The sequence below is a fragment of the Volvox carteri genome (assembly GCF_000143455.1).
Source record: "Volvox carteri f. nagariensis unplaced genomic scaffold VOLCAscaffold_103, whole genome shotgun sequence".
NCBI lineage: Eukaryota > Viridiplantae > Chlorophyta > Chlorophyceae > Chlamydomonadales > Volvocaceae > Volvox > Volvox carteri.
The window spans coordinates 53,176-80,111 of NW_003307646.1; the positions used below are offsets into that span (position 1 = coordinate 53,176).

The 26,936-nt window shown below is 59.5% G+C and overlaps 3 protein-coding genes across 3 annotated transcripts in view; 1 reads left to right on the plus strand and 2 right to left on the minus strand.

Annotated features, from left to right (window-relative positions):
* VOLCADRAFT_100034 (uncharacterized protein) overlaps positions 1 to 9,041 on the minus strand; it is a gene marked incomplete at both ends in the record, with an annotated part of 11,313 nt that extends 2,272 nt beyond the window's left edge. The window contains 14 exons of the mRNA XM_002958694.1: positions 29 to 249; positions 683 to 912; positions 1,278 to 1,414; positions 1,880 to 2,610; positions 2,956 to 3,634; positions 3,831 to 3,977; positions 4,232 to 4,396; positions 5,155 to 5,295; positions 5,813 to 6,517; positions 6,793 to 7,059; positions 8,112 to 8,279; positions 8,476 to 8,637; positions 8,798 to 8,836; positions 8,955 to 9,041. Coding sequence (XP_002958740.1) covers positions 29 to 249; positions 683 to 912; positions 1,278 to 1,414; positions 1,880 to 2,610; positions 2,956 to 3,634; positions 3,831 to 3,977; positions 4,232 to 4,396; positions 5,155 to 5,295; positions 5,813 to 6,517; positions 6,793 to 7,059; positions 8,112 to 8,279; positions 8,476 to 8,637; positions 8,798 to 8,836; positions 8,955 to 9,041 — 3,879 coding nt within the window. The remainder of the gene's footprint in view (positions 1 to 28; positions 250 to 682; positions 913 to 1,277; positions 1,415 to 1,879; positions 2,611 to 2,955; positions 3,635 to 3,830; positions 3,978 to 4,231; positions 4,397 to 5,154; positions 5,296 to 5,812; positions 6,518 to 6,792; positions 7,060 to 8,111; positions 8,280 to 8,475; positions 8,638 to 8,797; positions 8,837 to 8,954) is intronic.
* A 431-nt stretch (positions 9,042 to 9,472) lies between these two features.
* On the plus strand, positions 9,473 to 15,079 carry VOLCADRAFT_100035 (uncharacterized protein; the record flags this gene model as incomplete). Its single annotated transcript, XM_002958677.1, has 9 exons — positions 9,473 to 9,581; positions 9,735 to 9,757; positions 9,854 to 9,925; positions 10,939 to 11,034; positions 11,650 to 11,805; positions 12,360 to 12,437; positions 12,830 to 12,895; positions 14,671 to 14,681; positions 15,058 to 15,079. The coding sequence occupies 9 exons, from the start codon at positions 9,473 to 9,475 to the stop codon at positions 15,077 to 15,079; spliced, it is 633 nt and encodes a 210-aa protein (XP_002958723.1).
* A 6,439-nt stretch (positions 15,080 to 21,518) lies between these two features.
* VOLCADRAFT_69868 (uncharacterized protein) lies at positions 21,519 to 21,749 on the minus strand (the record flags this gene model as incomplete). The annotated part of the gene is made up of 1 exon (XM_002958695.1): positions 21,519 to 21,749. One exon carries the CDS (start codon positions 21,747 to 21,749, stop codon positions 21,519 to 21,521), a length of 231 nt encoding a protein of 76 aa, XP_002958741.1.
* Between the last annotated feature and the right edge of the window lie 5,187 nt (positions 21,750 to 26,936).

Sequence of the window (26,936 nt, forward strand, 5' to 3'; positions counted from 1 at the left end):
TCAGCGTCGCCGCCAGGCCGTCGGGCACCGGCGCCGCGAACAGCCGCGCCACGAGCTGCGCCGCCGCCGCCCGCACCGCCGCGTTGCGCCCCGTGACGACGTGCTGCAGGAGGATGTCCAGGGAGGGCAGGCAGGCGCCGGGTGCGGCTCGGAACGCCGCCACCAGCCCCTCGGCCTGCAGCCGGGTCTTCTTCTTCGTGAGCAAGTCCGTGAGGGCGGCACGGAAGGCGGACCGGGCGGCCTCCACGACTGGGTGGGGAAGCAGGGGTTCGAGGAGGGAAGGGAAGGGGGGATCATACACACAGCGCAGCATGCCAACTGCCGGCATCTGCCGGGGGAAAGGGGGAAGGGGAGGAAGGGGAGGAAAGACGAACCACAAACGAGTGAAGCTGCTGCCAGGAAGGGGAGGAAGGGGAGCGAGGTGGGGCACCCACCGGTGTCAAACCCGCGCCAAAGCCCCGACTGAATCCCCCCCTACCCAGGACCGGACCAAAGTACTCCGGAACCAGCACCATCCCCACGCGCAGTACGGCAGGACGTTGTTCGGCCTTCCACCCCACCATCACGACCAACACATCCGCATCCGAAACCACCAACCCCTTCCCCCACCGTCTTCGCACCCATAGGAGGCCCTTCCCCCCCTTTTCCCCCCCTTCCCCGCACGGTATGTTCCCGCACTCACCATCCGCCTCCTCCCCCTTCCCTTCTTCCTTCCCCTTCTCCTTTCCCACGCCGTTTCTGGCAGTAGCAGTCGCAGTCGCAGCCCCCGCCCTCAGCATTGCGGTGAAGGCGAGCCACGCAGTCCCCGCCACCACCTTGTCCCGGTTGCGTGATGCCTCATACAGCAGCTTCTTGAGGGAGGTGGAGTAGCCCTCCAGGCCCCCCAGGGCGGCCAGGTCCACGTGAGGGCACCTGCGCGGGGGGTGGGGGGTGCGGTGTATGTGGGAGGGGGGGAGTGCGGGGGCAGCATACGTTTGGGGGTTGACGGGTATTGGGCTCTGGACTGCCCGACCCGACCCGACCCGACCCGACCCGACTCACGTCTTCGTTCACTTCCCACCCAAAACCAACACGCCACTGCGAACCACTTCCTCTCCCCACACATACCATTTGGCATATAACTCCCTACACCTACATGCACACCTACATGCACATCTACACACATACATACATACACACCGCCACACCACCAGCACCCTTTCGTCCTTCTCCCCGCACTCACACCCACCACACCGGTGTCATTCCCCCCTCCGGGGCCCCGGGGTGGACAAACTCACTTGCACTTGCACAGCTTGTTGTTGAGCACCCCCGCCAGCCGTGTGGCCATCTGGGGCTGACCCCCGGGTCGCGAGGCGGTGGCCAGGGCGCGAAGCAAGGGAACTAAACAGGCCAGCAGCAGGGGGCTGTTGGGCGCCTGGGGGGGGCAGGAAGGAGGGAAGGGGGGAGGAAGCGGCGGCGAGGTGGTGGAGGTGGTAGTGGCGGGGTTTGTGGCTGCACCTTGCGTCACACACAACAACGCCGCACTCTCAGCTGGAGGCATGTCGTGCAAAGTATGACAAAAAACATGCATCACCTGTCTGTGTATGTATGTATGTATGTATGTTTCTGTCTGTCGTGGTGGGTTTCGAGGAAATCCCCTCACCAGCAGGAACCCCTTCCCCTTCACCCCCATGCCCCCAGCCCCTTCAAATACATCATAAAGGTTACCAGAGGGTTGTGTCAAGACCCACCAAGCCAACTGGTAGCTCCACCGCGATTTGTGTATCACTGGAGGCAAACGAACCACCGCCCAATTACCACCACCAAAGCCCCGAAGGGGTGATAGCATCCCCGGGAGCGACCGGGGGAATTAGACCCCCCCCCGGCCCGGGCTCCCCACCTCCCCCACACCCTCTTCCGGCGCCAAGAGGGTCTCCGCGCCCCGCACCTTCTTGGCAAAGCTCTCCAGCAGCCCCAGAGCCCTCAACCGGAAGTTGAGCAGCGCCGCCGCCCGCTCCGCCGCCGCTGCCCCCCCCGCCCTGCCCCCCGTCATGGAGCGGAGGTAAGCCGCCAGCGTGGAGTCCATCCGGAACATGGCCTCGTCGTCCATAGCGTCACCGTCATCGTCATCGTCGTCTTCGTCCGCCATTTCCTTGGCCCTCTCCTCCGATTTCCTTTTGGCTTTTTTATCCCGGCCAGCTCCCTCCTCTCCATCGCCGCTGCTCCCATCCACCTCCTCATCGTCGTCGTCATCATCATCGTCGGATTCGGAGCCGCCAGAGCCGGCCCCTTCTTCCTCCTCGTCACTTTTCTTCCGCTTCTTCGACGCCGGCTTCCGCCCCTCCTCCGCTTCCTCTTCCTCCTCGTCATCCTCCTCGCTATCCCCCTCCCCCTCCCCCTCCTCTTCGTCGTCGCTCTCAAACAGTCCGGCCGCGTCCTGCCCCTCGCCCTTACCGCCCGCCGCCACCACCCGCACAATGTCCGCCACACCCGCCCCACTGAGGCCCTCGCAGCACTGCCGCCACAGCGACTCAGCCGCCTCGCGGATAGGCAGGATGGGCACCGACCCGCCGGGTCGCGCCATCAACGCCAGCATCACGTCCACCAACACGTCGCTCCAGGAGCCCTCTTCTGCCGTCCGTCCGTCCGTCCGTCCGTGAAGTTACCCAGGAAAACGGAGTGGGGTGGGTGGGGTGAGGTAAAGATGGTTGGGTGGGGTCGGGCAAGACGGAAACTTTACGGGTGAGGAGGAAGGGCGGCGGACCACTGGCCAAGGAAATTATAGGTAAACACCCTTTGGCTCCTTATAGCCGTTTCCTTCCGCTTCGTCCTCTCTCTGGCCCCCCCTTCTCCCTCCCTCGCCCGTCAGCAGCACATTACTCCCCAATCACCATAAGGATCAACAGCACCCTGGAAAAGGATTCAAGTCCCTACAACAGACATACCCGGGGAGAGTGCACATCCCTCACCCCTCACCTGCTGGCTGCTTCCCCTCGGCCCCCTCCTCCTCCTCCACCACCTCCGGCAGCCCCTCCACCCCCAGCCCTTCCACTGCCACTCGCCGCAAACTGAGCGGCAAGTCCATTTCGAAGCCCTCAGGATCGGCCAAGAGCTGCAGCTGCAAGTGCGCGGCCAGAGCCGCCAGAGACCGCAGCCGGGCGGCGGCGGCGCCCCCACCCGCATGACCCGCGGGTCGGTCGGTATCCAGCTGGGCCAGACGCTCCAGGGACGCCGTCTCCACCGCCGCCAGCAGCTGCAACGCATTGTCACCATCCTCACCTAGCTCCGCTGCCGGCGTAACGCCAGGCGCTTTAAGCGCTTTACGGATGTACGACAGCGTGTCGTGCAAGTGCTGGTGTACGGATGACGGCGGCGGAGCCTCCGCTGCCTCCGCCTCAGCGGCGGCAACGCCGGTGGCCATCTTGCGCTTCTTGGTCGCAGGTGCACCGGCGCTGCCGGCTGTGGCTCCCTTGCCCTCCTCCGCCTTGTGTTGCTGGTGTTGATGTACGGCACGGATGCGCGCTTGCGCCGTACGTGCGAGGTGTGTTAGGAGGGCCAGCAGGCGGGAGGCGCAGGTGCTCCTGGTCGCCGGACTCAGCGGCACGGTGAGGTGCTTGGCCGCCTGCTGCACCTCCAACAACTTAGATTTTGATGCCTGCGGTTTTGCGGGCATGAAGGGAGGACATGAGAGGGTTTGGCGCTATTCCAGCCGCCAAACGGCCCTCCGACAGACCGACTGCCACATAAAGAGTAGGTCGAACGTGTACCACATATTACCCCGCCAGTTCCCTCACCGCGGCTCAGATCACGCACACACAATACACATGGGCACCTTCCCCCCGGCCCCTCACCTTGCTCTCCTTGCCCCCCTGCACCTGCGCAAAGGCATGCAGCGCCAGGAACCTGATACCCCCCTCGCAGTCCGCGGGGGCAGCTGAAGGGAACTTGAGGGCGGCCAGCAGCTGCTCCACGCTCTGACAGCGCCGGTCTGCCGCCAGCTGCCGGGGGAAAGAGCGCGGGGAGGACAGGGAGGGATAAATCAGGGAGAGACGGAAAGACAGCAACAACCCCTCTCCCCGCCCGTAACTCCCCCCTTCCCTTCCCTTCTCATGCGTTTCAGGCAGGGTTTTAGGGTTTTTGGGAGGATGCTCCCTAGGGAAATACCCCCCTCTCCCCCCAAAAAACACTTTTTACAAGCCGCTTTCCAAGACAAGGAGCCGCCCTCACAGCGTCTTCTCCAGCTCCGCCTCACCTGCGCCACATCCGGCTCCTCCTCCTTGTCCTCCTGCTGCTTGTCCCCCCCTTTGTCCCTCCCTCCCGCCCCCAGGCCCCCCCCGGGCCGCAAGGGGGCCGCCCCGCTCAGGAAGGCCGCCATCAGCGACTCCACGTAGCGGTGGACTCCATCACCGTCCAGACCCTGAGGGCCGAGAGGAGGGCAGGTACGTGGTAATTAGCAGGTAGTTAATCAGTTAGGGAAGTCGGTAGGTTGGTGGGTAGTGGGGTTGACAGGTCAGCAGGCGGTCATTCGGGCCGCGGGCTGCGGAGTAGAGTCATATGGAGTTAGCCCACCCCGTCATCAAGGCACAGGACACCTATCCAATCCACCCAGCGGCTGTAGAGCAGGTCTTTTCAGGGCCGACATAAATACATACATACATGCAGGCAGGCGGCTGGCAGAGGTTAAGGCCTGACTTCTGCTCCCGGAGTGTCCGGGTTCAAATCCGCCTTCCGACTTCTCGGGTGTTTGAGAAGTGTTGAAATGGGAGGTGGGCCCCCATCTTATGGACGGTGTAGGACGTGATAACATCAACTTGCGAGCTGACCAGGAGCTACATTGATGATCCGCTAGATTTGGTTGGATGATGGTGGTGAGTTGCTGAACCCAACGATTACATTCTGAAGTCGGATGGGGTGAACGGATTAGGGTGCCCCTCACGCAGGGGAGAGCAGGGAACTGCCTCGGGAAAGGGGGCCGCGGGTGAAGCTTAAACACCCTGTAACGACATACATACATACATGCAACCAAGCAGTCGTGCAGCTGGACTCCACCGGGCGTCGCTGCCCCTCATTCGCCCCCTGGCCACCTCTGACCCCCCCCCCACACACACATCGCTGTCCAGTGCCCGCGGCGCTGGTACCGCCCTCGCCCCCCGACCCTCCCCCTGCTGCCCCCACCTGCACCAGCTTCTGCGTGAGCTTGCTGGCGGTGAGCTGCTTCACCGCCATACCCCCCAGTCCCTGCAGGGCCCCCGCGACCGCCATCTTCACTCCGCTGTCCGCCCCGCTGGACCGCTCCAGGAACGCCGACAAACCGTCCTGCGGCCCAACCGGGGGGGGGGCAGGGAAAAGACGAACCACAAACGAGTGAAGGGGGGGGAGGGGAGGGGGGCTGAGGAGGGGGGCTGAGGAGGGGGGCTGAGGAGGGGGAGAATGTGAGGGAGACGAAGGCGAGGCGGACTGAGCAGTGCGACCGAGGAGGGGCTGACGAACAACAATGATAGTATATGCTGGAAAACAGATAGGGAACTGGCTGGATAACAGGTACAACATCCCAAAGCCGGGATGTTGTGTATACGCATGTGTTGCATCCTGCATGCACTCTCTCTCTCTCTCTCTCTCTCTCTCTCTCTCTCTCTCTCTCTCTCACACACACACACACACACTCTCACTCATACACGCTGATAGACCCCCTTCCCTTTCCACGCCCCCTTCCGCGCCTTCCCTTCCCTTCACCCCCCGCCCACACACAGACGCATACATGCACACACACAAAACACAACGTCATCATTTGCACCCCCCGCAATTCCCGACCAACCCCACAGCCGTAACTCACCAGCAGTTTCCTTGCACTTGCGTGCAGGTAGCTGTCCGAGCGCTTCACACTCGCGACCAACGTGCGCGTGAAGGAGGGGGAAAACACAACCGGCACGTGCTCCGGTCTCAGGTGGGGCAGCACCCGGCTGAACAGCTGGAAGCCCAGGTACTTCCGGTCATAGCTGCTGCCCATCAGTCCGCCCTCCACCACCACACTCCAAAACGCCTCCAGCAGCGGACCCTCCACGGAGCCCTTGCCCTCGGCGGACTTGGCCGCGGCAGCCGCCGCCTTGGCAGCCTTCGCAGCCGCCTTGGCGGCCTTCTTGTCGCCGCCGGTAGCGGCTGCGGCTGCGGCAGCGGCGGCTTCGCCGCCGCCCGGCGGCTCCGTCGCCGCCGTCGCTACCTCCAACAGGTCCATGTTCCTGTGCGGTTTAAATCCCGGCAGTAGCAGCGGCAGCAAGTACTGCCACAGCGTGTGCATGCGCGGGTGGCTGCCCGAGGTCGCCAGCAGTGCGGGCAGCAGCAGCTGCAGGTGCTCGCGGCTGAAGAGGCCGGCGGAGGTGGCCGCGACGGCCTCCGCCGTCAGCTGCACGCTGCCCGCCGGGCACCCCGCCCTAAAGAACACCTCCGCGGGCGGGCGGGGCGTGTTGGCGGGCAGCAGGCGGCAAGTGCGCAGCACGCTGGGCGGCAGCTTGGGCCACAAGGCGAGGGCTAGCAGCAGCGCCTGGTGTGCGGGTGCGTGCGGGTGCGGGTGGGGAAGGGGGAGAGGGTACATGAACGCGGGGGAAAGAGGGGGCCTGGGTAAGTTTTCCTCCAGGCGAGCCAGGCCGATATAACTCCTACAAGAGCCAGCTGCCACTACACACACCAAAGCCCGGGCCGGGCGGTGTTACAGCGCCTGGCGGTAAGAGGCTCGTCGGGTAGAGGAGGTCCGGGTAGGACAAATAAGAATGCAGGCAGACAGACAGACAGACGCCCATGCGCCCAATAAACGCGCACCTCTGGTGTTGCCTCCGCTGGCGCCACCGACAGCATCGCCGCCAGGGGCTGTCCGGGGGCCGCCAGCGCCGCCAGGGTCTGCTCGTCCATCCGCTGCGCCGCCTCCAGAGCCACCGCCGCAGAGCACTCGCGGAGGAACGACTTGCGGTGACCGCAGTCCAGCAGCCCGTTGAACAGGGCCAACTGCGCGGACGGCTCCAGGGGCAGTCCGGTACGGAGCACGGCGCCGTACCCGAACAATCGGCCAAGGAGGGTGTCCTTGGCGTCCTAGGTGGGGTGCGTGTGTGCAGACGGCGGGCGGGTGTGCAGATGGTACGGCGGTGTGAAGTAGGGGTGAGGTCTTTAGCTCCACCCGCGGTCACAAGCCTGACCGGCCCAAGCGCCTTCCCCGTGATGCTTCAGGGCACCTCATGCATGTGCTTCTCATCACCAGGGACTCCTTTCCGGGCTCAGATCCCATCACCACCACCACCACCACCACCAGCATTCAGAGGAAAATCTGTCCCCATATCAACGGCGGGCGACGTCAAAACCCCACTCCTGGTCAGTCGGCTCGCAGGTGTGCCACTACGATCGACTCCCATTACATTCATTGGCATGGGGGCACAGACACCCACTCACAGTGGAGAGAACTTAATCCCGCTGTTTGTCGGGATCGATCCTGGAACTTTCCAGGGACGCTGTGCAGCACCTTCGCCATATGGCACGTGTGTATGCAGGTATGTACACAGTTCAGGCACTGCAGTAAAGCACACACCGATGCCCCCGGGGGTTCCGGGATCGAGACCTGTCAGGGTCGAAAATCCTTCCGATGGTAGAAGGTAAGAGTGCCCCTAGTCGATGGACGATGGTGACCTGGGATAAAGTCGACCTGGGAGCCGACCAGGAATAGAGTTGGGCCGCCATCAGCACTAGGGGGCCCCCCGCCGCCCATCCCGTCCCCGTCCCCACAGGTCCGTGCAAATCAGTAAACTCACCACACCCAGGTCCAGCCCACCACGCCGTCCCTGCCGTTGACTGCGCCACTAGCCGCCCTCCCCTCCACTCCACTGATCCACCCCCGGTGGCCCCATAGGTCCACACCATCCGCCGCCCTCCTCCGTACAACCCCCCCCACACCTTCCTCCCCGAACACCCCGCCGTAAACTGCCGCCCAGGACGTCGTGGGTTGTTGTTTCTTTTTGGATCTTGACTTTTGCTGAATGTAAATCCCACCTCACTCCCCTGCCTGCCCACCCGCCAGTATCCCTCCAGCCGCCCGCTGCCGCTGTCATCCGGGCGACATCCCAATCCCCCCACACCACCCGCCCAGCACTCACCCCTCCCTTGAGCGGTCCGTCAATGCAGACATCTAGCAGCACCAGCACTCCCGCCGTGGTGACACAGCGCGTGGCGGCAAGCAGCCCCGTCAGCGCGGCGGCGTAGCCTTGGCGGGCGGCCTGCCGGGAGGAACCCAGACCGCGAGCCAAACGCCGAAGAGTGTAGACCTGGGCAAGGAGAAAAATCAGGAGAGAAAATCACACACGATTGTTTGCCCTGTTGGGTGACGGATTGCGACATATGCTGGCTTAGTATGCGAGGGGCATCGTGAGATGGGAAGGTGGCTGATAAACTGAACGTCCAGGGGGGGTGTAGGTGCTAGGGCGGTGGTATGGGACATTGCTATGTCAAAAGCCGCCGTACCATTGTTGGGGAGCAGCGGCGGAGGTGGTATTCCAGGAGCTTGATCTTGGGGGCGCCCTCCTCTGGCGGGGGCTCGGTGTCCTTGCCCAGCGTGGCGAGGTGCTTTGACTGGTCGTCCGTCAGGTCCTTGACGAGGGCACGAGCAGCGGCGACGCGGACATTCTGCACGGATGGGACGACAATGGGAAGGTTTTTTGTTGCAACATCTCACGGCGCGCTTATTTCAACGGCCTAAGTATTTGGACGTTGGTGGGATAAGATGATGGTTATTAGGCCTTCGGGGGCACTGCTGCCGCCGCCACGCCGGCAGGCCGCCACGTACCTCGTCGTAGGACGCCATATCCCAAAAGTATTGCAACACCTGCCATTGCAAACAACGTGCACAGAACCAGATTGGTTAACAAATGTAGCCTATTCGCGTACAGCATGGCTAGACGGAAACCTTGGAGCTTTCTAACTAGAAGCCATCCATGACTCACTGCTTGACTCGTTGTAAGGGGCGTAACCATGTCGTGATTTCCATTCGCATCATCGCCGCCGCTGTGTAAATCCTTTTCGCTCGCCATGCTTGGCAGAGTCCCCGAAATTTAGGAATAAAACATTTAAAAAGGCGTGTTAAACTCTGAAGGTTGTCACAGAGCAAACGATTCTCGAGCATGCAAATTTAGTCGAGCCGTATTTTATGCACGACACAATATGCGAAACACTTGCGTGCAAAAGTCCCATGCTGCAGGAGATGAGGGAAATCGCAATACGTGACTACTTCATAGGTATTTCTGCCACTATTAGTTTGAGCATTTTACTTGGCTGGCGCTGCTGCAATTAAACGTAACCCCGGCTTTAAACCAGTGCGTCCCTTGGTAACTTCATTTCTGTAGGCGTACACATGCTGATTAAGGCCTAAAAACTTGTTTTTATCGAGTCCAAGTTAGGGATGGAGTGCAGGACAGGACTTCCTAGGCTTTAGTTTTAAGGGTGTAAACCCCTTTAAAGAGGAATGCTTGCAAGAGGTCGGGCATCAGTTGGAGCTTGTAGGGGCCTGACTGGCTACTCCTGGTCTGTTGGGAGAGTCTGCAGCGGGAGCCTCAAGGCAAGGTGCTTTCGAGGTGAGGCCTTACGTTCTCCCTTTTCCGACGTTTGCCTGTGTTCTATGTATTTTGATGCTTTGGCGTAATCGGTATCCACAGAATCACGAGCGCCGCGGGTGATGTCGTCAACTTCGTCCTCGACTTCGCGGTCCTGTTTCTCGGGTCATTCAGCCACCGAATTGCAACGCTGGCTGGTGAGGATGGATACCAGTTTATTTGCAACGGCAAATAATCATGCGAGGGTGAATCCTGCACCGTCGTGTTCCTGCCTTATCTTTTCTTTCAAACAGGAGCAAGGTGGCGTTGACACCGCTGTTTATGGGACGGGCATGGCAAAGACTGTACACGAACTTTTCGACGAGGTGCGCTGGCCTTTGGCGTGTTGGACCAGAAGCGGACCCAGGGGTCCAATACTATTGAACAGGAGCCAACACAAGGTTGGCATTTTCACTACTACCAACTTTAGTAAACATACGGACTTGGAGGTGCATCAAGATGCCGCGGTCTACCGGAAGTACGCGGTATCGTCATAAACCAGTTACAGTTTTACCAGCGGCGAGCCAGCCAGGGAACGTAGCCAGAGGGGAAGCAGTCTCGTCCAGGGACCCTGGGGCCTCGCTGCGCTGCAGGCTGGGGAAGAAGCATCATGGCCCGTACATCGTAAGGACCCGCCACAGAGCACGCAGGCAGTGCGGATATGCCAGGGGGGGGGGGGAAGAAAGAGGGGATCACATGCGAAAATCAAAGAAACAACCGGGGGACCCCGGGGCGGTGAGGGAGGTCGGACTTGAGGTCCGGTTCCGCTTGTGTCGCTCTAAGTAGCTCCTCCTCCTCCTCTTCTTCTTCTTCCTCCTCGCCCTCCTGGTCTCTCAGGTCAGGGGGGGAGGGAAGTGTAGAGGGACTCGCGTGTTGCGTCGAGGACGACCGTCAGGGTTTTTTTGCTTGCATCCGGAAGAGAAACGAAGGAGGGCGGAAAGGAGGGAGGGGGGCTGCTGCCTGTGCGAGCTCAGAGCCGCAGGTTAAGGCGGAAGGGGAGGGGGGAAGGGGAACCCGGTTAAGATGGTGCCGAGCAGCTTACTGGCTTACAGGGGTGTATGGGTGTATGTGTGTGTATGAGAGCGGTTATCACACCTCCTCCGGGCGGGAAGGGGGAGAAAAGGAGGAGTAGTGCATTGCCGCCTCGTCTCTCCCCCTCCCACCCATCAATGCTTTGAACTCCGGACTCCGACGGCAGTTGGAGCAGTTTGGCTTTCGCACTATGTGGTGATTTCCACCACACACATCACGCAGACCACACACCGCGCACACTGGGGCGAAAACACTTGCCTCTTAAACCCCCCCCCCACTTTTCTATTCGTATGTAATTAAATGTTAGGTGACGAAGCAGGAAAGTGTGTTGGAGCTGGAAGGCGGCAAGGCGCTGCGAATTGTCAATGTGCTGTCATTGCACATCCTCAACAGCCGAGGACAGGTGGGCCCCGGGAGGTGGGGTAGGGGGGTTTAGGGTTCCAGTCCGTGCTGACCTGACGGAGGCGGGGTTTTAGGGCGGTGGGAGCACTCCGCGAAGTCTAGGGTTTTATGCGTATATGCGTGTTTTGGGGCCTGGGGGGCTGGAAAAAGGGGGAAACGCGGGGGTGGAGAGAGGGGAAGTACGTGCCGGCATTGTGTGCTGCTGCTCTGCGACACAGCTCTGTGGTAGCACGGATTTCCCCCCGGCAACCTCCGAGAGGCCCTAAGAAGTGCTTCACTGGGGTGTAAGCAGCAGCAGCAGCAGCATGAGCGGAGTTTGCCAAGATAGGGGTCAACCCCTCCCACAGAGGGTATGCTTTCCCCGCCGTGCCCCTTTCCGGGTTTCCGTGTGTCCCCGGGGGCCCTACGCCTGCTGGGAGATTCCCAGCTGATGTCATCGCATCATCACCCGCCCAAACCCTGGCATCCATCATTCGTGTCCGTCCCTCTGTCCGTCTGTCTGTTTGGGGGATTTTTCCCCTCGGGCTGGGGGATAACGGCTTCTGTTTCCCTTCGTCTTCCCATCAGGTTCCACAGCCACCTCCGCCTGCTGCCCCCCTGTACCCCCGGCCCCCAGATATTGTTCGAGGACGAGCAGGTTCTTCCGGACGGTCGCTCCCGCCGCCGCAATGTGCCTGTGAGTGAGAAGATGGTGGGTGATGAGTCCTGGCTGGCGGCGCTGCACCGGGCGGTGAGGGAGGAGCTCAGCAGCGCACTGCCCGAGGATTACAAGGTGGGACCCCGGGGGGGGGGGGCCGCGCCCGGGGGGGGACGAGGGGGGGGGAAGGGAGGGGAAGCCGGGGTGAAATGTGGTCCGGGGGGGAACGGGGTGCGAGTCAGAACACCACCGGGGTCCAGGAGGGCTAAGGGGGGGGGGAGGGGGGGAGGAGGGGAGGCCCCTGGGGGGGGTCGGTGGATGGGGGCCCCCGAGAGGGGGGGTCTGGTTTGTATTTTGTGCGCTGCGTTGCCGAGGTCGGGCAGCAGAGTGCTCCACCATTGCCTACCCACCATTGCTAGTTGTTTTCCGTACGATTTTATGTACGACCACTAAAGTCACGTCAGCTACTGCCACCTAGCCCCTCCTCTTCCCTCAGCTCCCCATCCCCCCAACCCCACGCGTTCTTGGTTCGTCTTCCCAACCCCCCGTCATCATCGTTTCGAACGCTGTCCGCAGTTTGCATGTTGGACACCGCCAGTGGCTTCCCTTTACCCGACTTTTGCTATTTGCTATCTTTGACAATTCCTCCCCCCCCCCCCCCCACACACACACACGCATACAACCCGCAGGTGACGTTGCTGGATGATTCGTACTTCCTGCGGACCGAGTACTCGAGCTCCATGAGCTACCCGGGACTACTGACAAAGGTACGGCACGGTACGGCGTCAACGTGATTTAGTGCGGAACGCGGTGATGCGTGCCGTGTACACGGGCCGGTTACGCCGCACCGGCCCATCCCGTCCTTCTGCCGTACACAAACGGATTTGGATCTGCCTTTCGTACCGATCCGTTCCCTTCGTGCCACCCCCTCTAGCCCCCGTCTAGATCCACCCTAGGGCCCCCACCCTCATCTTCCTTCTTCCCACGCTCGCCACGGCCGCCTAAACAATTCCCCTCCCCCTCCCCCTCCCATCCCCCTCGTGGTTCGTCTTTCCCTCCCCCTCCCCCTCCCCTTCACTCGTCTGCGGTTCGTCTTACCCCCCTCCCCGCACCCCCGCCACCTTCCTGACCATACACCGCACGGGGCACGCGTCTGCAGTACATTTTCCACCGGGTCCGCGCGCGTGTGTCCGGTATCCCGGAGAGCCCCTTCAGCACCGTGGAGGTGCGGCCCGGAGGCCAGCTGCTCACCAAGTGGGTGTGGAAGGCGCCGCCGCCGCAGGAGACGTTCTAGGCTCCGGCGGGAGGGGGAGGGGATGAAGGCGGGGGGAGGGGGGAGGGGGGAGGGGGGGCCAGCAGGAGCCCCTGCCAGAGTCGGCCCAGCAACCGGCAACCAGCCTAGCGGGCGGGGCTGGTGGTTGATCCTGCTCCTTGGGCCTGAGTCTGGCTCCGGGTCGAGGTGTGTGCTGCGATCACCCAGTTGTTGAGTGGTGCTGGGACCTGTGCCTGCCGCTGCGGTTTGTGCGGTTTTTCAGGTTTCAGGAGGAGACCGGGGGGGAATAGAAGGAGGATTAGAAAGAGAGGGGGTGGGAAAATGGATGAGTGGACTGGGTGCGGCGTGTATGTGTGTATGTGTGTGTGGGGGGGAAGTAATTGGGGTGTGGAGTGTTTTGAGGAGACGGCGCAGAAGATCTTATGGGACGAGGGGAGATTTAAAGGAGCCCCCAGGCCCCCCATGAGGTGAGGAAGGACCTCTTGTGACTGCCAGTAGCGGCCAGAGTGGGAGTTGCTCTCAACCTGTTGCCGTACCTTACCGGCAGCCGTACAGGGCCCCGGGGCCCGTGCGGCGGGGTCCTGAGCTCCGCTAGTTGCCCGACATGGACCTGAACATGGACATGGCGAATCGGCGACCCTGACAGCGAGACAGAGGAATTGAAGTGACCGATAAACTGGTAATACTATTCTGAGCTGCAATGGCCGGGTGGCATGGACGACGACGTTAATGCCCTACCGAAGTGTGTCGTCGTGCGGTGCGGTCTTTGGTGCGCTTGGGCTTTAACCGGGTGGTCGATCCTTTGAACCGGCGACGGTACTGCATTGTAGTACAGTGAGGTACGGCAGCGCTTCTGCAACGCTGTAACACCCGGAAGCCTTCTTGACAGGTGACCGGGTGGTGGTGGTGTGTACTGGTGCCGGTTCGTAGCTCGTGGCAGGACCTGGTATCGTTCATCACCATAGGGGGCTGCATGGGGGCGTGTTTTGCGATGGGTGGTGGCTGACGTGGTGGCTTGGCGCCATTAGCTATTCCAGTGCATTGAAGCGGTCATTTCGGCGACAAGGCGCATTCATGTTGCAAGGCTTTTAGGGCCATGTGATGGCACGGTTTCGGAGCAGCTGTTTGCTGTAGAGCGGCAGGGCGCCCCGCATTGGGGCCAGCAGGTGTAGGTGTCTCGATACCCTCTCATCGAGGGTGGTGGGTGGCAGCCAAGGCGGGTAGGGGGCCAAGTTGGATTGTCAGCTCGGACGAGGACGAGGACGAGGAGAGGGTGGAACCGCCGCTGGCGACCCGGCGGGTGGAGGTGGTGGCGCATATGGTGGCGCGAAGTTGCTGCGGTTGGATTTGCGGGAGAGGATATCGGATATGCGGGTCGCCTAGCCCGACCCCACCACGATGTGCTTGCTAGTCGTTAGTGACGAGGGACGACTTTGCTATTTCGAGCGGGACAGGGCAACAAGAAATGCCAACTGCAGCTTCTAGGTTGTTGCCTACTCGGCACCGGACCTAAACAAGCAAAACGCGCGCAGCTGGAGAGACGATGGCGTACGTTAAGATTATAGAGCCTACCCACCCAAGTCCTGGAAGACATCAAGTAGACTGTGACCGACAGACAGACAGCTTCAGGAATCTCAGGCAGTCGTTCGGGGCGGTGACTGTGGCCACCCTGCCGCCCTTTCCTCCGTTGCTCCCTACGCATGTGTGTGTATGTATGTGGTGCTCAGCCAAATGAAGGGTGAGTCTCCGCAACGGTCTCGCAGCTGGTGCTAGAACATAGGGGTTCCTGTGCCCCAGTTGTAGACATGCGAGAGATATCAGGGAGATAGCGCAGCTCTGAACCGGCAAGACAGGGCAAACGCTAATATCTGGGAGGCTTCGTTACCACGTTCCATCACATCACTCTAGCAGCCAAAGCGATCCGCGGTTTCGAGTATGGTACTATAGTCAAACGATAGCGTCCGGCTTTAGTGTTCCCGCAACGGAGAGCCCCACGAGACGAATTTAAACCTCCGTACGCCGTGACCCATATGCTGTGATCTATGAACTTAGACCATCAGACCTTGGCGCGCAACCCAACCTCTGTACTCGATTCCCTACACGCCAACGTGCAGGGGTGAAAGTGCTTCCCATTAGTTTCGCCAATCGGACGTTACAAGCCGCACACGCGAGGGACTGGGAGGCAGGCGGACCAGCCCCTGCAGCTGGCACCCAACACGTTAGCAAGACACCACAGCTCCAGGACTGCAGTCCAGAGGACTTGAAAACAGATGCAGAGCGAATCTGGTCAAACGAGGCCATGGATTTTGCGATTATGCCTCTAGCACATACATCGCGTTTTGACTTGACGAAAACATAATTTGGCGACTTCCTCCTTGGCGGAAGATGTCCATACCCATAACATCATTTTCTTTCGGGATCAGATTAACCGCTCTTGCGGCGTAACTAGTGTAACCACGTGGATCAACGCAACTTGTAAAACAACTCCCTCCACAACTTCATATTAGGCAGCCTCCTCCTCCTCCGCCGCCGCCGCCGCCTGGTGGTCACGGAAAGGAATTAAAAAGGCTCCCAAAACGGCTTGCAGTCGTGGACAACAAAATATGCGTGATGTGCGTTGACATCCGCATTTTGACTGAACTGTATAAGGGCAGCAAACCTGTCAAACCTATTCCAGCCGTTTCCAACGTGAACGCGATGTCATCACATCATCAGTCGGATGCCCAGCCGGCAATGTCCGGGTGCCACGTATTAAAACACACAGCGAAAGTTAACTGAGCACACAAGACGCGCAAAACCCTTGACATGCACATGCAAACCACGGTAATGTCATCTAGTCTGCAGTTCAATTGCTACACTTTAGGTAGCCCGCGCGAAAAGTGCAGAAAAGCAGCAAAAACGGAGCGCACTGAAATGGACGATACAGAAATTCCCTTAACGCATGCGTACATGCCGCATAGATTGCTCTCGTGCCGTGCCAAGTTATACCATTCGCTCTATCCTCTCCTTCCCGAAGCCCAGGCCCATGCACAGAAACCAACCTCCTTCGGTTGACCGTCCGCCCGCCGAAGCCATCAAACAGCGACCCCCAGAGGCCTCCACCCAAAAATCAAGGACCATCGCCTTACTCCCATCTAGCTCGCACACAACGAATGAAGTTGTCGCTTGTAAGGAAGTTTTTCTAGTTATCCATGCAGCAACTTGCAACGACGTTGAAAGCCAACGAACCTTAGAATATCCTCAAAAACTCAAAAAGATAATAAAGGCACCAAAGCAAACAAACCAAAAGTGCCGCGAGCCAACATGGTATCACAGTAGACCTCTTCCCCCACCCAAGAAGACTCCCTGGGGGCCCTCCGAGCCATACTCCCGCAGGCATGTTCAGTGGTTAGCCGTGTAACCTGGACCCGCTGCTGTAGCATACGTTCGACCTGGGCCACCCTGTGTATTTCCGTTAGTCGTTAACCCACGACAGTTATAAAGCCATGTGCAGCCTTATCGAAGCAAAGCGCACTCACCAGCCGGGCGTGACGCCCGAAACATGATGTCGTTCCTTCCCCCAGCCAGAAACCCGTGCCACCGTGCTACCGTTCTGACTGGGCGCGCTGCGTTTGTTGCGTTGTAGCCAATTTCTGCGCTGCCCAATAACAACTTTCTTCTTCTTCCAGCATTTCCTGCCGCCCGCGGAAGCCAAACCAGCGCTCCGCTTGCCTCGCTGACGCCTCAGAAAGTGCCATCTTCCAATTAATAATAATATGCGCCGAGGTTCACAATCCACAACGAATGCCCGGATTCGTGCAGTATCAGTATGCAGGATGACCTTGTCGTTGCATAAGCCACGATCCGGTACCAACCAGGTTCCGACCAGCCCCCAGCCCCGGTTTGCAGTGATGATGAGCACTCCAAAAATAAAAACAGCCTTGCCATTCTAAGCCCCGAAGGCTTAACGGCATCTCTGCTGTGCGCGCTGGGCACGGACGGAAATTACGTCTTTGGCCTACGATAGCGCAAAGCACGCACACGGACAGATGCCCAGTTTACTGTTTTGCCGCAGCCACAGCTCAGTTTTCCCCCCTGTTATGTTCGTCACGTGGGGCACAACATTACGTTGCGCCTTGCCCATTGTTTTGCTGCTCCCCGTCGCTCGCTTGGGTTCGAGCCTCGTCGCCGGCACCGCTGTCGCAACCGCCATTGGAGGCTGTTGCCGTCGCAGCCGCGGGCGGCAGCTGCCCTGCCGCCTCGCCAGCAGCAGGCGGCCAATGCTGCACATCCAAGCCACAAGCGTCCGGCCATCCAGCCATCCGTTCCTGGTCGCGTTCCGCCTCGTCAGCGCCGGGCCCCGCATCTTGCCTCGCCAGTTCCCCACCTGAACTCATACTCGTACAGGTACCTGCCGCCCCGGGCAGGCCTCGACGGGAGCCCTCCATGCTCCGCGGCGAGGGGCGTTCGTCGTCATCGACTGCGCCACATTGTCGCCAGCCCTGCGGCGGCTGCGGTTGCTGTTGCGGTTGCTGCACTTCCAGTTCTTCCTTTATTGACGCTGATAGCGCCAGCGCGGCCCCGCTCTGCCGCGAATCATCCGCCCTGCCAACCATTGGCCTCTGCGCCAGGACAGCCGTTACAGCTGCATCGGCCGCTGCTGCTGCTGCTGCTGCTGCTCTTTGCTCGTCCGAGAATCGTCCTGTGTGATGTCTGTGGACGGAGGTCCCGGGGGAAGAGGAGCCCACGGCGGCCTCTGGTGCGCTTGAATCGTGACGCAGTGTACCCAGCTCAAGACGCAACTGCTGCTGTTGTTGTAGGAGGTCGACACCAGGCGGTATAAGCGGAAGGGCCCGCGGCGATGCGTCCGCCGCCGCAGCCCCGGCTGCTATGGCTGTGCCGCGGAGCATCGCGGATTGCGCCAGCGCCGGGAAGGGGGCTTCCCGGACATGGCGACCAACCGCACACCCGTACGATGGTGACCGCGGCTGGTCGGGCGAACATGGGACACGGAGGAAAAAGGCCAGCCGTCTCAGGACTAGAAATACGAATAGGAACACGACCGAAAAAGATCGTTGATTTCTATGTGAAGGACACAAAGGCGTTGGTCATTTAGGAAAATGATGAGGTGAGAGGACTACTCGGAAACAGAGCAGTAACGGGTCCGTAGGTGGTGGGTGGCACGCAAGTGGCCGCTCCGTGCGATGGAGCGCAAGGCCCAGCTCCGGCTCCTGTTGACTAGTCGAAGGCAAAGGTGCTGGATGCTACGGATCACAAAGGTTCAGCTGAACTCGTTCGTCCGAGCTCGCGTTCCTGCACTAGCTCGCGGCAATGTGTAAATCGCTTACCCGTGACTTTCGAGGCTCGTCGCTTCCTCCATCGCCTGCAAAGACTCAAGGGCGCAAGGAAAGCAAGAGTTCGTCAGGCAAAGCCTTGTACAGCAAAACCTGGCGAGGTGTCACATCTCTTCACAAGGTCTCCACGACATAAGATGCAAACAACAAGATGCCCTGACGGATGCATGGACGCCGCGCGAACTGCTCTCACATTGACAATCCGTTCGCCTATCATGGGGGCCAAACTGCGGCAAGCAATGCAACCTTGGCCGCAATTCCCAACCATTCAATACGCCGGTGGATCACTTCGTTACTGAAACACGCGACGCAGATGCCAGTGGAAAACGTAGAACGCAACCCCAACTGCAGTACAAATTCCTCACCGCCGCTACCCCGTTGATCCGGCCGCTTGCGCCTCCGTGCGTTGTGCCGTTGCAGCCTGTAGGTAGGAGCATCCAGTCAGCAAGGTCCTCAAGCTGAGACAGGATAGGAATCGGTGATGTGCACAGCATGGCAGGGCAGTTTTGCCTTCTAGACACGAATGATTGATAAAATCGGCATATGGATTTATACATCCAAACGGCTGGAAGACAAGTCACATGCAAGGAAAGCCCGCAAGGCTGCCCAAAGTCATTCAAGAAGTACAAACATGTAGTACAGGACAAGGTATCCCGAGCTGGAGCGCTGCAGGATGCGTACTCAAAATACTGCACGCGTTTTTTCTCCACATGCAATTTCACTAAGCCAACTGTGCGTCAGGTTCAGGCCCCAAGATGAGGAAAAGCTGTGTACTGCAGGTGCTCACCATAATGGCGCATTTAGGAGTTGGGAATCTAAAACGTATTTTCTTTTCGTTGTTCAATTTCTTTCCAAGGGTAGAAAGGTGTACAGCGAATGAAAACGGAGCAATATAGGCCTTCCTGCCGTCGTAGTACAGTTATTCCCTACAATGCCTCCAGCCAAGTCGATGCTTTCAGACTAATCACGCAGGCCAGTTTTGCAAAGTTCTTCCCCAGCGATTCAACCAGCGAACAACATAGGGATATTTGTAATTGTACGACTAGCGATTTGTACTTTCCGCCAAGCCGAAAGACCCCTTGAAGTAAAGGGCCATTAAGGGAAGCCGTCACAACGAACGTGAGGACCCCATGCAGCTTGCGAGGAGTCCGTCCTGGTTTGCACCGCCTAAACAGCACATGCCACACACTGACTTAGCAAAAGCCTATGGAAGACCCGGAGGCAAACGCCTGATCGATAAATCCCGCTTGCCAGCCCGTCACCACTGCATCCTCGTTTATTAGAACGAACTGAATGAACCCCAACGCAGTCCCCTGAGCGACTTGTGATGAAGGCCGAGGACGGATGAATGTCAAAACCGAACCCCGCCAACCGATGGTATTCGCGATTGCGGCCCTATCCTACACGCATTCATCCAAACTGGCCAGCAACACCGGGTTACCTTAGCGATATGCCAGGCAGGTATAAGCACACGTACAAATGCACCCAGCGATGGCGGACGGCCCTAAGAAACTGAGTTCGTCCCCAGACCCGCACATGGCCTCCCAAGCGCTGAAGACCCGCAAAGAACATATGCGTCGATGCCGCTGGCCTGCCATGACATCCTGAACGAACGAATGGTCCAACGACTGATAGTACGAACTGTTAAAAAGACTACGATTCGTCCGACCTGGACATGCAGCAGTCTTTTGTGATCCATTCGAGAGAGCCTTTCAAAGCAGGAACATTTGACCAAGCAACCACTTAAATCCAATGGCAACCACGAGCGAAATATCATCCTGACCTATCCAAGGTACGACAGCGAAACGAAACGAACTCAACGTTATTACGTGAAAACATTAATGAATTCGGCAACTCACCCGCCATTTAAACACGCCACTTAATCATGCCACGTCGCGTTCGAGCAAGATGTAAATATATTTTTTTCCACATTCGAGCAAAGGGTATGCTGCGCTTTCACTGCGTGCATGCATGTCAGCTTCTAGATCGGTAGTGTGCAACTGCTCTTTTGCAGACTCTTTGACGCCCTACAATTCCAAGTTAGCGATGACCCGTGTCCTTTTGCGCCTTATGCAACGAACCTACCTGTACATAGGTACTGCTGTAGGAGGTTGCAGCGCGTTAGCGCTCTCTCTAGTTACAACCGCAGAACATTAGCACACCTAAGCAAGTTCTGTGCAAAGATTGAGAATACGCATCACTGCAAGAGTGAATCGCCGTGACGGACTTCCATACTGCCTTAGAGCACATTTGGCAGCTCTCATGTACGTCCAGTAGACAAAGAGAATGATGAAAAATGGAAAACGCAGCAATTAAAAAAAATACAACCTAATGAATTTCGACACCTGCCATAATCGCTCTCAGCACTATAGTTGCCGCGTTGCTAGTTACAGGCCTAGTTAACAGAAACCATGCATACAACACGGCAATGTGGCGCAACTCGCTCGGGGCTGAATTGAACTTTCATCAGTGAGCCCCACTCGCCCCGCTGGAGGTTCGGTTCGCTTGCTCAAAGGCAAGAGCCACCGCTCCCAACCGCACGAGCCTCCGTGCTCGCGAGCTGCCTCATGCACCATTCTACGTCTGTAACCGACGATGCGCTCACAATGGGTGGTGACCACGACCCGCAATGCACACGTATGCAAGTTTGGACGCCGTTTTCTTGGTTATGTACGGTAGTAGTAAGGTACGAGTAGTGGTACGAGTAGTGGAAGAAACAAGCTGCCCTCACTAAAATGAATTGGGTCAATGCCAAATCGGGGGTGCTGTCAGCCGGTATGTCGCCCCTATTCCTCCGGGAATAAATAATAGCTGAAATGTTGCCGGTCTTGCGATGTGGCGCCGTGCACGGTGGGTGGCAGATACCGTTTTCCCTGCTGCTGCTAGTGCTGCTGCCACTACTGTTGCTAGTGCTACTGCTGCTGCTGTTGCTGCTGGTCCGCACTGGCCGCCTGTTGCCGTGGACCCCTCTATCACGGGTGGCAGTGGCGGCGATGTGGATGCGAAGTTAGTCCTACCCCCGGGATGCCTATCTAGCTGTCGACAACACCCCCCCCTAAAGGTCTGGAGAGCTGCTGTGCAATTAACGCTACGTGCGGTGCGCCTCTGTTTTGACTTGACACGGCGTAGTATTGCTATTACTGTTCGGAGCTTTAATGACGGAAGGGAGGCCATTTCCAACGTTTTCGAGCTTGCAGGTCGGCAGGCGGGGGTTACATCCGCACGCTTGCCGCACACCGTACCTACCTTGCTCGGCAGCTGCGCTTCGTGCCATCAAACTCTGACAGCGTATGGAAGCGGCCGCATTGCTGGCAGAAGCGCTGCGGGATGCCCTCGCGCATGACGATCTCGGCTTTGAGGTGGTAGTCGCAGATGCGGAACCGCTGGTGGTACTCCTTCAGGCTGGAGAGGTCCACGTTGCAGTCGTCCACGTGACACAGCAGCGGAACCTGTGCGGTACGTGTGTACGACATCGGACACGCAAAGAGCCGTCGATACAGCAGCAGCAGCAGCCGCAGCAGCAGCATTTGCCAGCAGCCAACATCTAATTGAAGCCGGGGTGGGTTGGGGTGCATGTGGAGCTCCCCCAGCTGTGCATGTAGTAAACTAGGGTGGATGCCAATCGATTCCATTGCTGATGGCCGAGATGATGGAACCATTCGCCCAGCAGAGCACATCGAAAAAACAACAATGCTCAAATCCACCGTGATTACCAGATATACCAAACCTCACCAATAATAAAATTGTTCACGACTCCTGGGAGCAGGCAACACGGCCCATGAAGACACCGGGCTAACACCAGTCGTGTGCCACTCCGTTGCTGCTATGGTAAACTTTCAAGTTTGACCCTCAACAAGACGCTGCCGTTGTGTAAGGAAGGTAATTATAATTGATCAGGGGAAAGTGGTGAGGGCGTGCAGAAACCTGCAGTGCTCGTGCTGGCAGTAGCCCCTCACCCACGTTCCGACTTGGCCTACCTTGTTGCTTGGCTGGGCCGCTGGGTTCACGTCCCCTCCCGTACGGCCGCCAAGAGAAGATCTGGTGGCGCTGCGCTGCCCACCAGCGCCACTGCCGCCTCCAGCCGCCCGACTGCCGCCACTGCCCTCCTCCCCGAGATCGGGATACTCTTCCGGCGTCGCCCGCCTTCGCCTTCCACCGCCGCTGCCAAACGGGATACTGGCTGCTGCTGGTGCTACTGCTGCCGGGTCCTCACTCGGAGGCAACGCCATGCTGCTGCTTGGCTGCTGCTTGCCGCCAGAGCGCACCGCCGCGAGTTGCGCCGCTGCGGCCGTGGCCATGGCGACTGCCGCAGCCATGCCGCCAGGGCCGCCGGCAGCAGCAGGTGCTGACGACCAGCGCGGTGGCGGTGCTGCTAGTAACGCCGTCATGCTGCCGAGTCCTACGGCACCGTACCTAGCCGCTGGTGACGACAGCGCCTTGACGTCATTGCCTGTTACCAGTCCACCGCGGCCATCACTGCCACCACCCAGCACTGACACCACAGGCCCCCGGCCGCTGCGGGCAGGAGCACCTGCCGAGGATAGCGCCAGTCCTCCACCCTCATGCTGCTGCTGCTGCTGCTGCTGATGGGCGGCTGCGGCCGCCACCGCTGCAGCCGCTTCTATCGTATTCATCAGAGAGGCGGCATTGCCAAGGGAGTCGGGCCCCAGCAGCCCCGCCGGGCCCGTGCCACCCCTGCTACTGGATGTGAAGCGACTTGTCGGCAGCATCCCGGAGACGCTCGCGCCCGCGCCCTTCCCTTGCCCGGACTGACCCAACCGCTGCATATCCAACGCCTCCGCGTCCATCTCCATTTGAAGAGCCGGCTCCTCAAGCCCCACCCCGCCACCACTGGCACTACTGTCGTCGGCCGTAGCCTCCCACGGCAGTGGGAGCCGTGGGCCTCCGCCGCCGCGAGGTTGCGATGCCGGCGGCCTTTGCTGCTGCTGCTGTACTGGCGACGGCACCGCGATCGCCGCAAGCTGCGCCAAGTGGTCGCTCTGCTGGTGCGCCAGTTCAGGACGCCCTCGCTGCGCAGGGGGTACGCCAGCAGAGGCGGCGGCAGCAGCCCTGCTGGGTCCCTGCTGCTGCAACTTCCGTACCAGTGATGTGGGCAGCAGGGCAACCAGCGGTGCATGGGGTCCCGAGCCCGCGGATACCACCTGCAGGGGAAGCGGCCAAGTACCTAGCAGGTCGCCACTCGCCGCCAGGGCTCCCGACGGCAGCAAGTGCAACGTTAGACCCGCCTGCTCAAGGGCCGACAGGGGTACTGCCAGGAGGGTTTCGCCTCCGGCACTGCCGGCACTGTCCTCGCTCCTGGGGGAGGCTGTATCCGCGTCGTCAGTGCCTAACACCGGGAACAGCGGTAGGTGGGCCGAAAGCAATGGAGCGGGCGCCCGGCTAGGTTCAGCTGGAGCATCCAGGGTGACCACAGGGCGCATGGACGGTCTGCCGGTGACTGCCGCAGCAGACATTGGCACCGTGGCCATTGGAGACAGTGCCGCAAGTCGCCGGATTCCCGGTGTGTCCGCATCGTACCGTGGAGATGTTCCAACCCCAGCGGCGGCTGTGCCCACAGCACGGCTAAACTCTTGCAGCAACGGCGAACGAAACCTGGTTTCTGTGTCGAGATGAGCAGCTGCCGCCGCCACCCCGCCATCCAGGCTGAACACCCGCGGAGCAACTGGTCGGGCCGTGGGTCCCTGCTGTTGCTGCAGCTGCTGGAGGGCTGCACGACTGATGTCGCCGCCGCCGCTGGCCACACCGGCACCTGATGGTGAGCTTCCTGGCCCCGACTGCCGCGCCCCGCCTGCACCACCGCGCTCTACGAGACCGAGCACCCAGCGCTCACCTTTGCCAGGTGATGACTGAGGTGGCGCCCCGCCCCCGCTGCTGTCCCGGTCCCGTTCCGCGGTGTTTGCGAACCCACCGCAGCCACCATCGCCGCTGGGACCCTCTGTCCTGGCCCCACCGCCGGCTGAGCTACTGCCGGGGGACCGCTGCCCTGCCCCAGCTGCCGGGCCAGACCCCGACCGCAACAGCTGCTGTTGCTGCTGCTGATTCCCTACGCGCAGTTGCTGATGGCGCCGTGGCCCCTCGGCTGTCCCCAGCCTCCCAGACTGTCCCGCATCCCGGTGCGGTTGCGGCAGCCCCACTGTGATCAGAGACCCCATACTGCCCAAGCCCGCAGCCGCCCCTGAGCTACCTGCCGAGCGACCAGGATTGGCTCTGGAGCTGCCGTCGCCACCGCCCGTAACCATGCCAGCGCTGCCCGGCAGCACTGCTGCTGCTGCTTCACCGGCCGTCGCTTCCCGATCCGCCGGTTCTGCCTTCGCCACTGCCGGTGCTGGAGCAGCAGCAGGGATACCTTCCTGGAGTCCGGCCACGAAGCCTGGAGACTGCAGCAGCTGCAGCAGCACGGTGGTGGTGATGTTGAGCTCCTTAAACATAACCTCGCACTCCGCCAGGTGTTCCGGCCGCCGTAGGGCCCAGCGCGCAAGCGCCCGCGCAAGGCCCATCTCTCCGGCACTGGCTCGGCAATACGTGAGCAGCAACCGCAGCGCCTCGCTGCTAAGGGCCTGAAAGCTGGATGTGGCGACCACATCGTCGAACCTGAAGGCGATGCAGGAGGGCCACGGAATCTCATAAATCATTCTGCCATTTCGCAAAACTACTTCCAACGGTAAAGCTACAGGTTTGTCATCCGCGCATATTCACGCCAACGGCTGTCAGATCGTTGGAACTCAAACGGTAAGAGTAAGATCCTGAGAGCTCCTAAGAGGATCCTGAGAGCCCTCCTGGCCTTATGGTTTTCCTCGCGGCATGGGCGTGATGATGGCGCGTACTCCTCTCCTAGCTACCACATCACATGCACATGAAGTGTTCGTATCCTGCGTGCTTAAACCACAGCACCGCGTGGCTGTGCTTCCACGGACTGAGCCACAGAGTCTGGTACACCGCTGCGCCTTTGCAACACGCACGAGCCAGACAGCTCCTTGCCGCTGAACGACTGCGTCGCTTTGAGAAAGACTGCAGGGAAGCTTCGTGACAGGCAAGCTCCCCTACCGCATTAAACTGAGCCATTCCCCGTTTACGTAAAACATGTTGAACTGGCAAACTGAAGTTGCCTGCAGTCTGTTCAAGTAACCGTTGACAGCCGACCACGTGGTGTAGCACCACTTACCAACACAGCAGCTAGGCTTTAGCTGTACTGCCGGGTCTGTATCTAAATCCAAGGTAATGGAGTTCGCAGGAAGCGGGGCTGTGTCTCCAATCTATTAGAGAGCCGAGTTTGTGGTGCATGGGCTGTGCCGAACTGTGGGCAGCCTTGCTTGCAAGTGCTGCGTCCAAACCCACGTCGACCCCGTGCGGCGGCATGGGACCCAACTGGGGTCTGCACAGGGATCTACGAGCTGTAAAATCCTGTGGTACAACCATCGCCACAGGACAGACCTATAACACCAATATCCTGCGTCGAGTTCCGTGGTGATGCTTGGTTTCGATGATAACGCAACCCGTCAGCACGCAAAGGAGCTTCTGCGAAGATCTCGATATGGGAATCCACCATTTCGCGACACCATGGCGACATGCATTACTTGCTTGCCCCATCGAGCATCTTGTGAAATAGACAGGCGGTGAGGGAATGCACTGTGTGATTCTCCATTTCATCGGGCAGAACAAAAAAATAATAACGCAGACGCCAATACAATCGAGCTACTCGGGCGAGCGACTCGTTCAATAAAGAAGGGGCAAGATGCGGACACGACCGACACCCTGCGGCCGCGGCCGCAGCTGCACACAGTGCTGTACCAGCTACGTGACTTCCCTGGGCCCGCCCACCACACCGCATCCACCGCGCGCTGCGAATCGAGGACCAAAGCAGGCCGTCGTCCTTCTAAAGAACTGACAGCCTCTCATGGCAGCAATTGCCATAGCGATGCACGGCGAAAACGTCCCGCAGTCTGTTCAAATCAAAACCGTAGATGTGCATTCATGAAGGCCATTTAAAAAAAAGGGAAAGGAGACAAGACGAGCCTAGGTGACATGTTTTGGGAAGTACGCGCGTATCTTTTTATTCGCTAACCGCCGACTTTGCCGCGATCGATTCTCCGTACGTGCTGTCGTCTGCCGAGCGATTGAAGCCAAGTAGTATTGTGGTTGTTTAGTTAGCTCTTTGCACTATCCACTCTCTTTCCTAATCCGAGCAAATGTAACAACCCACTACATTGCGTATGAAGCATTGTCTCAACTGCATACCGTTTGGATTTTTTTTACCTATGTGGCCAGTTGGCGCATTTTAGGCGACGCGTACAGTAGACACGAAAAACAGGGAATCAAAGGATCCCTTCTTTTACGGACCCGCTGAAGCCCGCACCATCTTGCAAGCATTGGGAATCGACGTACTGTCGAGGTCGCTTATCGATTGCCGTACTCAAGTATGCGTGCAACAATCAACCGCTATACATGTTCAAATTTCGAATTTGTCCCAATGCAGCTGCCACTGCCAAGCCTGCATTCTTCATGTCCTTAGCGGACATTACGACGTTGTTCGCTAGCTTCATCAGGGACGGACATGGAATGGGTAGTTTGGTGGCTGCCGCATGAAGTGATTGCCGCAAGCACATGCACACACAGACAGACCCATGCCCTCATACATAACC